This window comes from Prionailurus viverrinus, chromosome F1, assembly GCF_022837055.1.
Source record: "Prionailurus viverrinus isolate Anna chromosome F1, UM_Priviv_1.0, whole genome shotgun sequence".
NCBI classification, from domain to species: Eukaryota; Metazoa; Chordata; class Mammalia; order Carnivora; family Felidae; genus Prionailurus; species Prionailurus viverrinus.
The window spans coordinates 5,409,772-5,421,005 of NC_062577.1; the positions used below are offsets into that span (position 1 = coordinate 5,409,772).

At 44.2% G+C, this 11,234-nt stretch overlaps 1 protein-coding gene across 1 annotated transcript in view; it reads right to left on the reverse strand.

The window, feature by feature from the left end:
- EXO1 (exonuclease 1) overlaps window positions 1–8,438 on the reverse strand; it is a 40,177-nt gene extending 31,739 nt beyond the window's left edge. The window contains exons 1-6 of the mRNA XM_047841529.1: window positions 8,319–8,438; window positions 7,518–7,955; window positions 5,438–5,611; window positions 4,453–4,572; window positions 1,363–1,486; window positions 234–371 (exon numbers count right to left, since the gene is read on the reverse strand). Coding sequence (XP_047697485.1) covers window positions 234–371; window positions 1,363–1,486; window positions 4,453–4,572; window positions 5,438–5,598 — 543 coding nt within the window. The 5' untranslated portion in view covers window positions 5,599–5,611; window positions 7,518–7,955; window positions 8,319–8,438. The remainder of the gene's footprint in view (window positions 1–233; window positions 372–1,362; window positions 1,487–4,452; window positions 4,573–5,437; window positions 5,612–7,517; window positions 7,956–8,318) is intronic.
- Between the last annotated feature and the right edge of the window lie 2,796 nt (window positions 8,439–11,234).

Consider the following 11,234-nt stretch of genomic DNA (forward strand, 5'->3'; position numbering starts at 1 on the left):
TAAAACAAAACCTTTTAACCGTAAGAGCTTACTCTGAAAAAGTGTCCAGATTACACAAATGTCAAGCAGCAAAACCCTGCATTTTAAATAAAATAATTATTAACATCGTAAAGTAGATATTAACTGCAGGCATTAAATAAAATAAAGTGATGATTCCTGGAAAAGAAAAACCTTAGTGCCTTGATTTACACCATTGCCAACTGCACAGAAAACAGTATGTAGTAGTAAAGTACCTTTTTACAGCCAAAAGCGAGGAGATCAGAGTCCTCTGTGATTATGGCTTGTACAATACCAGCTTTGTTAAGATAGGCCAGCTGCGCGTCTGCTTCGTATGGAGCCACGAGACAATCCACTCCCTGGGACCGGGCAGCCTGCCAGAGAGGATCATGGTCAATCTCCAGGATGGCATCTGGAGAGCACTGAACAATTTCCTGTTTTACTACCAGCCTCAACATGCACATGCTGATAATTGTTTTCAGAAATCATTTCCTTTGAAGTGTTTCTACTTTTAGTCCTAGCAAATATTGAACTAATCATATAGCCACAAAGAATTTAAAAAATTCTTTTTTAAAAAATCACTTTATAAATTTGGAGAAAATACTGCTGTACATTCAGAGGGAGAAAAAAAAATAGAAGCCAGAAAACTTTATTTCAAGTTGTAGAAAGCTTGCATCTTCAGAATGGCTATGCCCCAAAAGCATACAAGACATTTGTTTGGAGCTCTGGATGTATTTTCCCTATGAAAATATATTTTCTTTTCATACTACAGAAGTCTACCTGACACTGTTTTGATAAAACTACAGAATTTAATCACTATATTTATTTTCCTATTTGTTTACCAAGCAATTTGAACAGAGGCCTGAAGGAGGGTAAATGAGGGCTGGGACTTTGGGCCACTGAAGTAGGTCTATGGTTGTAAGACGCTTTTAAGCAGAAGCTGATTGAGGAAGACTAGGGTCAGAGAGTTCTGGAGTCAGTGAGGCTGGTTCTACAGACCTGAGAGCCTACAGAAGTGAAGGTTATACATGTTGAAGACTACAGGGCAGTGGGGTGAGACTGATGCTCCAGGAATTAACACTTCCGTCTCTACAGAACAAGGTGCCCATGGAGCTCATCTCAGTCACTTATCTAAAAAGGGAGAGTGTCTCTTAGTCCTTAGGATTTCTCCCCCTGGAGACTGTTGGACTCTTCTCTGTCAAAAGATCCTGCTTCCTCTTCCTGAGACCTGCCACTTCCTTGAGTTAGACCGAGAGTAATTTCCCTCCCTTCATTTTCTTGCTCTCCCATCAATATACAACTCATAACTAGCTTCGATGAAGTTGGCCATTTGTTCTCTTTGGCTTCATTTCCTATTGGGCTTACTTTAATGACTTTGTGGGCCATCACATGCGTGATATTGATGGAACGGGTAAAACATTCTCTGGCTTCTGAAACCTTCCCCTCACGAAGAAGCTGCTTTCCCTTAAGAAGATTGGCTTGTCGTCTTCTGCAAGGGGAAAAAAAAATATTAAGAGGCTGACTTCAAGAAATTCAAGAAATTTTCCTAGGGGGAAAAAATAAACTTTGACTCATTGGACAGTGTGTACCAGGTGCTTGAGAACATTAATCTGGATCTTTTGGGGTTCGAGTCAAAAAGAACACAGGTGATTTATCATGTACGCACACACAAGCGTATCCTCAGACTTTTTTACATCACGCTTTATGTCAAGGGAAAATGCAGTAATTAAGACACTTAAGAAAATATGAGTCAAGGGTTTTATACCATCAGAACTTTTAAGTATAAAGGGTGCACCTTTATGGACATATAAAGAACTTGAGAAATACTGTTTCTGAGCTTTTCTGTGGAATCTACTAGACAACAAATTTCAGAAAAACCAAAATAACATCTGCATAAAAACTGTCAATAATAATCAAGTATGTGGTAATTTGTAGAATACTAAATACAGGTTAAACAGGGAGACAGTGATAACACACGTTCTAACAATATGGAACCACTATTTTTAAATGGGAAGAAAGCATATGCAAAAGGAGAAAGAAATTTTAACTGTTTTCAATAATCATATTGGTAGGGGTATCAGTATTTTATTCTGAATCTATTCTTGAGTATAATAAAATACGTGCATTTACTTTGGGATAGAACAAAGGAGTAATTATAAGATACTCCAACTTCGTCATCCCTTTACCCTTGAAAATAAGGATTCTAGGTATGAAGAAAGGAGGTGAAGATACACTGCAGAAGAGGTAAAAACCCTGAGTCCTGAGTTTGACTTGGAAGAATCAGTCTGAACTTATGAGGTTTTAATCTTTAGGTAAATGTGCGCATACATATACAAATTCCCTAGTTGCACAGACTGGGCTCCATGGAGGAAGAGACTTGTAGGAAGGGATTTTAAGTGCCTCCTCCCACTGCTACAGTGGCCCAGAAAAAGCTGATATTACAAAGACAAAAAGAATATGCAGGACAGGGGCGCCTGGGTGACGCAGTCGGTTAAGCGTCCGACTTCAGCCAGGTCACGATCTCGCGGTCGGTCCGTGAGTTCGAGTCCCGCGTCAGGCTCTGGGCTGATGGCTCAGAGCCTGGAGCCTGTTTCCAATTCTGTGTCTTCCACTCTCTCTGCCCCTCCCCCGTTCATGCTCTGTCTCTCTCTGTCCCAAAAATAAAATAAATAAACGTTGAAAAAAAAAAAAAAAAAAAGAATATGCAGGACAGAGACAGGCAGCTGAGACATGTTTTTAGCCATTCTTGAGCTTAGCAAGAGAAAATTAGTAATTATCTGCAATTAGAATTAAGACCCGGTGGGCGACACCCGGGTAGGATGTGGTTTGGACTAGTCTCTCAGCCGCTCTGGTTTAGGTCTGTCACCAATCCTTTCAGAACTAACCTAGAATGAACTAACTTTTATTGAGAGTATATTTGGTAAACTGTACATTATTTGTAATAGAACATGGGCTCGCACAGTTTCAGTTATCCCTTTATAAACAGTCTTTATAAAGTTCTGGCTTTAAGAATCAGAACCCTCCAGCGTGAAACTGATTTGACTCTGTATGTGAATCAGAGCCCTCCAAGTACAGCTGGGTTCCAAAACCTAGGTCTGAAAAACTCTCTAACCTATCTAGGCCGAGAGAGAGCACAGCCAGGACAGCAGCACCCTAACAGATGGCTCCCTCAGTGAGGCTTACTTCTGTCTGGGTGTGATTCACACTAGCTCTGACAACTAAGCCCAGGGGTCTTTCCTATACAACACAAGGACTCTGGGACCTAGAAACATAGATGGGGGGGGAGGGACAATGAGAGCAGATGAATATGGGGAGGATACCTGCTTTATTAAAATACAGAAGTTCTGTCTGAGGCCTGTTGTTAGAAACTTACTAGAATCTGTGAAGTTAAAAATGAATGATAAAATTTCTGGGTTAACTATTAAGGGAAATAGAAGACATTACTTTTCAAGTAGAAACAAGAGACAATAAAGGTAGAAAAAACAATCCAGAAGTCAAGCAAGGTAGGGGTTAACCTCCCCCCCACCCAAAAAAGAGAGAGATGGACAAATATAAAATACCAAGTAAGAGAAACAATGTATTAAAATATATTAGTAATTAATGGTCAATGTGAAAAGAATAAACTCTCCATTTAAAAGATTTTCAGGGGCACTTAGGTGGCTTAGCCGGTTGAGTAGTCTGGCTCATGGTTTCAGCTCAGGTCATGATGTCAGTTTCAGGAGTTTGAGCCCTGCCATTTGGTTCTGTGCTGGCAGCGTGGAGCCTGCTTGGAATTCTCTGTCTCTGCCCCTTCCCTGCTCGTGCTCTGTCTCCCTCAAAATAAATAAATAAACTTAAAAAAAAATTTTTTTTTTCAAAAAATGGCAAAGATTGACAGAATGGATAAGAAAACAAAAACAAAACACAGTAATGTGTTCTTTGTAAGAGACAAACCTTAAAACCAATGAAGTAGTAAGCTGTAGGTAAACAAATAAAAAAAGACAGTGGGAATATAGAAGGAAAAGTTATGGCTACGGTTATAATCGGACAGAAGACTTTAGAACAAAAAAGCAAAACTAGGGACTAAGAGTCACTAGTAAAACAGTTACCACAAGAATGTAACTAATTCTAAACTTGAATGCAACCAATAAAATAGCTTCAAAATAAAACAAAAATGATCAGAACTATAAGGTAATTGACAATTCCACTACCCCCACCCCCCCATGACCAAAACCAAACAAAACAGCAAAGATAGATTTGAGCACCATAATCAATAAGCTTGACTTACTGGACAACCAATCTTCCTCTTAATAACTGAAAATACATATTCCTTTCTAGCACACATGAAACATTTCAAGAAATTTGTTGAAGCACTAGGCTATGAAGCAAGCCTCAATAAATTAAAATTCAAGAAAATTGGTATAGACTATAGCATCAGACCTTAACGCAATTAGAGTGAATAGAGAATCAGCTTACTCTCTTCTAGACTTTTCCACTTCCTTTTTAGAAGGTAAAGTACATCCATCAAATACAAGAATAGGCTTGATCCCATGAGAGAGTAACATATTTACAAATTTCATACAAAATCCTACATACCTATGAAAATAAAGAAAAAAAAATTTTAGGTGCATTGCGTATTATAAAGTAATACTCTTTAAAACGAGAGGAGATGGATTATGAACAGGGAAGTTTTTTTCTTTCTTTTCTTTTTTTAAAGCAAAATGTTTTCACAGGACATGGAAACTCTAATTTAGGCTTCAGGGTTCAAATCCTGCCTTGGATCCTAACGGGCTGTGTGACAGCTGATGAGTTATTGACATTCTCATCTATAGATTAAAAGTCTTTGACATCCCTTCCAGTTCTGATATTTTGTGGTTCCAAATCTTGCCCTTTTTCCATTTTTTTTTTTTGCTTTGAAAAATTTCAAATCTACTGAAAAGTTGAAAGAATAGTACAATAAATACCTGATCCCTTCAACCATACCATTATCACACCCAAGAAATTTAACAGCAACAAAATATCATCTCACATACAGTCTGTACTAAACTTTGTCCAACTGTCTCAACAGCTCTTATAACCAGTGTGTTCTGGTGAAGATTTAACAACCGGTTTGGCGAGAGGAGGTGCCTGTTCCGTAGCATCTGTCCATTTCCCTGACATGAATGTATTACAACGGTGGATAAACTACCAATGCGGGGTCACGGAATGCTGAACTGGGAGAAGACGGTGGTGCACTGTGAACTTGGATGAGTTGGCTGCAGCACAGCATTGCTACATCCTACCCTGCAACGGTCCAGGATCCAAACAAGGATCAGGTATTGCATTTAGTGCTCTATTCTGGCAAAGCAATTAACTGGACAAAAAGAGCTACATCACAACTTCCCTCATTTATAAACAAAAGGACATTTAATATAAGTCCCAGTCTTAACTGGCAAAGAGTTAATACAAGGTGCAGACTTACTTATCAGTAGGTTCACCTTTGGCTAGTTTTTCAGCACAAGCAATAGCTCCTTTGTGAAGCCAGCAATATGTATCCACAGCTACTACCTGTCCTTTATACTTCCTCACGTGGATTGGTTCAGAAGCTTCTTTGATAAATTGCAGCAATCCTTGTATCCCCATTGTGCCGAGTTAACTGCATGATACGAGGGGAGAAAGGGAAAACAGCAATATTTAAAGCAAAACATATTTATCCAAAAGGTTTAGAAAAATAAGAAGAGATCAGAAATTGATATAGCGACTGTTATTGCTTATTTGAGAATCACCTCTTTAATACTCAATTGGGCTCCTCCCTGCCAACAATTTCCATAACCTAGAATACTTTCGCTAATCGCTAACACTAACTCTAATGTCACTTGATAGTTCCTTAACATTTATTCTTTCCAAAGTGCTTTCTCACTTGGAATCATCATGTATGTTTCAAGCTGTTAACACACTACTAGGCACACAGAAAGTGCTAAAAGAGCATGAGTCTCTCTCTCTCTCCAAAAAGGCATTGCTAAAAGCCACAAAACCATGCATGCTAAGGCATCACACTGCCTCTACACAAGCATGTTAAGAGCCAGCATGCACATCAGCGTAGGAGTGAAAACTCCAAACAGAAGGAAAGTAGACATTTCAACTGAGAAAATAAACAGAATTACAGAAGTAAATTGGTACATTTTTAGGACTTAAATTCACTGCCATCAGAATGTCTTATTCCAAGCAACCAACATTCTGCTAATAAGCAGCAATGGTGCCCAGCGACAACTCCATCAGACTCTCTGAAAGTTACTCCAAAGAAATGTGAAAGTGTGCTTGGTGTGCAAAATACTGATTTCAGACGAATGCTTCTTTCACTTCCTACCCCGTCCCGCCCAGAAAGAAGCCCCTAAGTCCTTTCTATACAGAAATTCTGGACAAGGAGGGGGATTATTTGCACCCACCCCTACCCAGTCAAAAATCCACATATGCCTTTTGACTCCCCCCAAACTTAAAGCCTTACCAATAACATAAAGTCAGTTAACATATATTTCATATGTTACATGTGTTATATACTGTATTCTTATAGTAAGCTAGAGAGATGAAAATGTTAAGAAAACCATAAGCCACACTTACAGTACTGATGAGGGAGTGTGGGGCAAGCTGAGGGCTAAGTACAGGCTATTAGCACCCGCCCCACCCCCGCCAGGTGGAATATGTGTGATATTCCTCAGACCTCCTGGCTACCCAAGAACAAAGGAAAGGGGTGTAAGTGCTTGCCATGGTGATGTGGGAAACTAAGGCAAATGAAAAATTAAATTCCCTTCCTGCCTGCAGCCCACTGACAAGTCCTTGAAACAGTAAAGGAGCTCAGCTGCCTTGATGATGACAAAAGGTAATCTTAGGTTAACATTATCCCAGCCTGGAGGACACTGTCCGTTTACTTTAGCATAAAAATTCCTTGGGAAACGTCCTTCATCTCAACTCCCCCAAGATATATGCTGGCAATCATACTCCAAGCTTATGACCTCCCCTGACATGCATCTGAAGGGTCCCAGGTTTTACTAATCCCAGGTATTACTGCAGTAATTAATGGCATTTTCCTAACAGCAGCTCAAGGTCCTGGTAACCTTGCTTCCAAAATTCCTTAGAGACCTACCCTATCCTTAACCCTCTCCCAACCTGAGGGGATATAATCAGTTACCCCCAAAGTTACCCCAGTGCAGCTCTTCCTGCCCATGGGTCCTGTCCCTGTGCTTCAATAAAATCACCTTTTTGTACCAAAGACTTCTTCAAGAATTCTTTCTTGGCCATCAGCTCTGGACCACCACACCATCACCCAGGAACTTCACCAGTACTGTACTGTATCGAAAAAAATGTTTGTCGTGGGCCCTCACGGTTCAATCCCCTGTTGTTCAAGGGTCAGCCGGCTCACCTACCCCCCCCACTCCCACTCCTCATGATAAAAATTGAAAGCAAGGAGGCTGAACAGCTGCCTGGTGTTTCCTAACATCAACCTCTCCCACCAAACTACGTTTGGAAGGAAAGGAAGAAAGCACAGGGTGGCAAGTCAGCCTCACCTTGATGCTGTATCAAAACTCGGATGCTCTAGCTCAGCAGCGCATTCACCAGCTGCGGAGCCAGGTGGGGGGATTCCGACGTTTAAATCCAGGTAATCTGGCTGCAGGTGCTCCTCAAGCCGCAGTTTGACAAAAACAATCAGCCTCCCACCTCTCAGACAATGCCTCTAAAAAGAGTTTTCTTCCACTTTGAGGAAAACTGACGTAACACACATTCTGTGAAGCTGATGTCTCTTCTAAGCTGGGTAAATACGCTCGCATAAACGTTTCCTCTGGAGCGTGGTGGGAATGGCCGGGGGCCGCTGCGCAGGCATCATCTCAGGGCGCCCGCCAGCGGCACGCCAGCTACAACACCGGCGACCTCGCCGCCCCACTCCTGTTCACAGGCTGTGCACAAGCGGCCCGCAAGCCCATTCCAGAGAACTCGCTTCCTTTCGCCTGCACGACATCAAGAAGACAGTTCACTTTCCATATTTAAACGCCGGGGGAGACTGCTAGGTCGGCGGCAGCCCTGCAGGAGTCCCGCAAGCAGGAGCCTGCGCCCGCGGACCCTCCCTGCCCTCCCGAAGGGCAGCCCCGGGCCGGCCCGCACCGCGATGTGCACTCGGGACTCTGCGGCCGGGCCGGGAAGACCTCGCCGGACCCATCCCCCCCCGTGCTGGAAGACAGGAGTCCCGAGAGGACGCCACCCAGGGCCCACGCGTAGCCCGCTCCGCTCCCTCTCCGGGCAGGGCTCTCCCCGTCCGCCCCAAGGGAGCCGTGAAGGGGCTCCGAAACCCACCCCCGACGCGCCCAACTCACCCTGGGCCAGCTGGCCCGAGGCAGGCGGCTCGGAACACAGAGGGCCGGGTGGCAGCCGGGCACCAAAGACTTTTCAATTTGCGCGGGAGAGCCCGAGGCCCCGCCCCAGCGGAAGTGACGCCAGAACGCCCCTCCGCGACGCCGGCGCCGCTTCGCTTGGCCTCCACTTCCGGGACGTGAGCCTCGCTCCTCGTGGAAGCGATGGCGGCCCCGACCCTGAGGCCCCGCGACCCCGCGACTCCGCGACCCCGGCCGCCGCCTCCCGCCTGCATACTGTGCTGCCTTCCGATGGCGCGGGTGGAGCTGGAGCAGCTGACCCACGGGAAACAGTCCCCGGAAGTTGGTAATTTTCACTCGTCGGCGCTGCTGGGAGTTGTAGTTCTCTGCTGATTGCGGCCTCAGGTCGGGTCTGCTAAGGTTTAAAGAGCGCCATCGCGTGTTTATGTGGAGTTTTTTAAAACCTGAAAAAGATCCTGCTGCAAATTAGTCTCCCTTAATTTCTGTGGTGTGCTGTAAATCCCGAGGCTCTTCAGAGACAGATGCGCGGTGGGCTCCAGGGAAACAAGATGCCTCTTGAGTTATATTTTTTGGACCCTTCCTGTAGACTTTGGGGTAGTGGGGTAGTGGGGGGAGAGAGAGAGCGGTTAGTAAACAATGTCACTAGGAAGTGACAAAGAGTTACTTCTTGACCGCACTCAGCCCAGACTGCTATGAGCCCTCCTCTCTACTGGGTCCCTTCCTCGGCCCATAAAGACTTGAACAAAACACTAACACAGTTTCTAACAGTTCAAGGCCACATCCCTAGGATTTACTGCTGGTTCCAGCCCACATCTGATAGTAGGGTCTGTGTCTCCCAGGGTCTGTAGGAGCCTAACTTCTACAAGGCTGGTAACGGTCCCAGGTGACTCACTTACTCTCCCGTCCTGGGTGTTGTCATTTTTCACCTCCTGGAATCTACTGAGCCCTCATTCACCCCTCCCTGTTCCCTCACTCTGTGTTCATTTTATTTTTTTTAAGTGTGTTTGTTTGCTTGCTTATTTATTTAGAGTGCAAGCAGGGGAGGGGCAGAGTGAGAGGGAGAGAGAGAATACTAAGCCGACTCTGAGCTGTCAGCACACATTACCACGTGGGCCTCTCACCAACTGTAAGATCATGACCTGAGCAGAAATCAAAAGTCCCTTGCTTAACTGACTGAGCCACCTAGGCGACCCCCTCATTCTCTCTTTAAAACAGCCCTCCCCTTGGGGCGCCTGGGTGGCGCAGTCGGTTGAGCGTCCGACTTCAGCCAGGTCACGATCTCGCGGTCCGTGAGTTCGAGCCCCGCGTCGGGCTCTGGGCTGATGGCTCAGAGCCTGGAGCCTGTTTCCGATTCTGTGTCTCCCTCTCTCTCTGCCCCTCCCCCGTTCATGCTCTGTCTCTCTCTGTCCCAAAAATAAATAAACGTTGAAAAAAAAAAAATTAAAACAGCCCTCCCCTTGCACCACCTCAACACAAATCAAAGTTAAAAGCTGGACTGTATCCTGCTGCAATAGCATAATGCTGATTAAAACTGTCCTTACCACTTTATCTGGTGTCCAGCTTTGTTCATCTTTGACCTAAGTCGGGGGCAGGAGGGAACCTTTATTGCCAAATAATCATGGAAGTGAGCCTTATGGTTTGCAGAACTTAAAGACAGTTTGGACTCTGGTAATCACTTGGGTGAGGCTTCCTATCCTCATAACACTCTAGACCTTGTATCTGTCCTCTTCTCTTAGAGCTACTGTGGTAAAAAATTGGGAAAGAACCTTAGACCAGACCACGAAGTGTGTTCTGGACCCAGGGATGGGGAGGAATGATAATTCCTACTCAATTTAAAGAGCTGATGGGAAAGAATTAAGCACGTTTAACAAAATGTTCCCCATTTGATGAGCTTCTCTACATGGTTCCCTCCTTCTTTTAAGGTCTTTCCATGATCAATTTAACATCAATCATGCCAACATTCTCCCTTAGAAACTGCTGAAACGGTGCCACTTTTGGGTTATGTGCTCAGGGCTGCTTCCTTCCCTGGTCTGGTCTTTAGAGCTGAGGCTAGGAGAAGAGGTCAGAAAAGTTAGCTTTCCTTGTGCTTCCAACAGCGATGGGTAGACTTCATCCTGGACCAGCGTGGAGCTGACTGTAGGGGAAGCTGGGGGTCAGTTCCAAACTGCAATAGGGTAGAGAGGAACTTAAGGGTGGGTGGGGTGTGTTTGTAGAGAAACGTTCTAACAGTCACTGGACTATCGAGTTGTAGTAAGTGCTTCATACATCAGATCCAGCCAAGAATATGCCACATATGGGTCCCTTCCTGACACCCAAGCATCAGAAAGGTGCCCATTCCAGCCACGCTGAATCCATCATGAAGCGAACATAGAAGATGGCTGCACTGTAAACAGCTCATACCTTTACTGCTAATTTGACTCCTTAGTGTCAGACTGGATTCTTGTTGCAGCATTTGAATTGGCCACAGCATGTGAAGGCTGAAACTAAAAAAGAAAACATGAATTTGAAAATGATTTCATCGAACAGGATGTTTTTAACTTTTTGAAGGGATAAAACCATTTGAATCAATCCATGTGGTAATGTGCCCGAGGTGTGCCTGTCATCCTAGTGGTGGCGGAACACAAAGAAATGGTCTCTGTCCTCAAGCAACTTAGGATCTAGTTATGCAGACAAAACATGTATTCATGAAAAAGTTGAGGAACAAACCATGATGGTGTGTTATTAAAATCTGCAGGGAATGGTACAGCCCATAAGTTCTCAGCTGAAGACTCTGCTGAATGCCACCGGCTTTCTGAAATTGTCCCTGACGTGCACCCAGACACCCTGTGATGACCACTTTGCCCCGATGCTTTGCATACTCTCTATTTTATGGACTTTGCCCCTAGATTTAGCAAGTAA